Raw genomic sequence first — 1,264 nt, 5'->3', positions numbered from 1 at the left:
TGATGGAGGTGATGGGGATGATGGAGGTGGAGGTGATGGAGATGGGGATGATGGAGGTGATGGAGGTGATGGGGATGATGGGGGTGGAGGTGATGGAGATGGGGATGATGGAGGTGATGGGGATGATGGAGGTGGAGGTGATGGAGATGGGGATGATGGAGGTGATGGAGGTGATGGGGATGATGGAGGTGGAGGTGATGGAGATGGGGGATGGTGGGAGACGATGGGGATGGGGACGACGGAGGTGACGGTGGTGGGGACGATGGGGGATGGTGCAGGTGGAGCTGATGGAGCTGGGGACAGCGGAAACGATGGAGCTGGGGATGCTGGAGCCGGCGATGACGGACCTGGTGGTGGCAACCTCAGGCCGATGGGGTTTCAGCGGGTGCCCTGGGTGGCCGCTGACGGTGCGTGTGCCGGCAGATCGAGGAGATCGAGCGGGAGATCATCAAGCAGGAGGAGAACGTCGACCCCGACTACTGGGAGAAGCTGCTGCGGCACCACTACGAGCAGCAGCAGGAGGACCTGGCGCGCAACCTGGGCAAGGGCAAGCGGGTGCGCAAGCAGGTCAACTACAACGATGCCGCCCAGGAGGACCAAGGTGGGCGCTGGGAGGCACTGGGGAGGCACTGGGAGGACCTGGGAGGACCTGGGAAGGCACTGGGAAGGCACTGGGAGGCACTGGGAAGGCACTGGGAGGGTGCTGGAAGACACTGGGAGTTACTGGGAAGGGTTCTGATGCGCTGGGCACCCTTGTCCAGGAGAAGTGAGGTGGGTACAGGGCAGCTGGGGACACTGGGAGGCACTGGTAAGGGACTGGGAGGCACTGGTAAGGGACTGGGAGGTACTGGTAAGGGACTGGGACGCACTGGTAAGGGACTGGGAGGCACTGGTAAGGCACTGGGACGCACTGGTAAGGGACTGGGAGGTACTGGTAAGGGACTGGGACGCACTGGTAAGGGACTGGGAGGCACTGGTAAGGCACTGGGACGCACTGGTAAGGGACTGGGAGGTACTGGTAAGGGACTGGGACGCACTGGTAAGGGACTGGGAGGCACTGGTAAGGGACTGGGAGGCACTGGTAAGGGACTGGGAGGCACTGGTAAGGGACTGGGAGGCACTGGTAAGGGACTGGGAGGCACTGGTAAGGGACTGGGAGGCACTGGTGAGGGACTGGGAAGCACTGGTGAGGGACTGGGACGCACTGGTAAGGGACTGGGAGGCACTGGTAAGGGACTGGGACGCACTGGTAATGGACTGGGAG

At 62.5% G+C, this 1,264-nt stretch overlaps 1 protein-coding gene across 1 annotated transcript in view; it reads left to right on the top strand.

Moving 5' to 3' along the window:
• LOC103895620 (chromodomain-helicase-DNA-binding protein 3-like) overlaps positions 1-1,264 on the top strand; it is a gene marked incomplete at its 3' end in the record, with an annotated part of 46,929 nt that overhangs the window by 13,630 nt on the left and 32,035 nt on the right. Inside the window, exon 5 of the mRNA XM_019471013.1 lies at positions 424-601. Within this exon, the coding sequence (XP_019326558.1) occupies positions 424-601 (178 nt within the window). The remainder of the gene's footprint in view (positions 1-423; positions 602-1,264) is intronic.

This window comes from Aptenodytes forsteri, unplaced genomic scaffold, assembly GCF_000699145.1.
Source record: "Aptenodytes forsteri isolate BGI_AS27 unplaced genomic scaffold, ASM69914v1 Scaffold833, whole genome shotgun sequence".
NCBI classification, from domain to species: domain Eukaryota; kingdom Metazoa; phylum Chordata; class Aves; order Sphenisciformes; family Spheniscidae; genus Aptenodytes; species Aptenodytes forsteri.
Note: the sequence above shows the minus strand (reverse complement) of the source record. Positions and strands in the feature narration are given on the sequence as shown.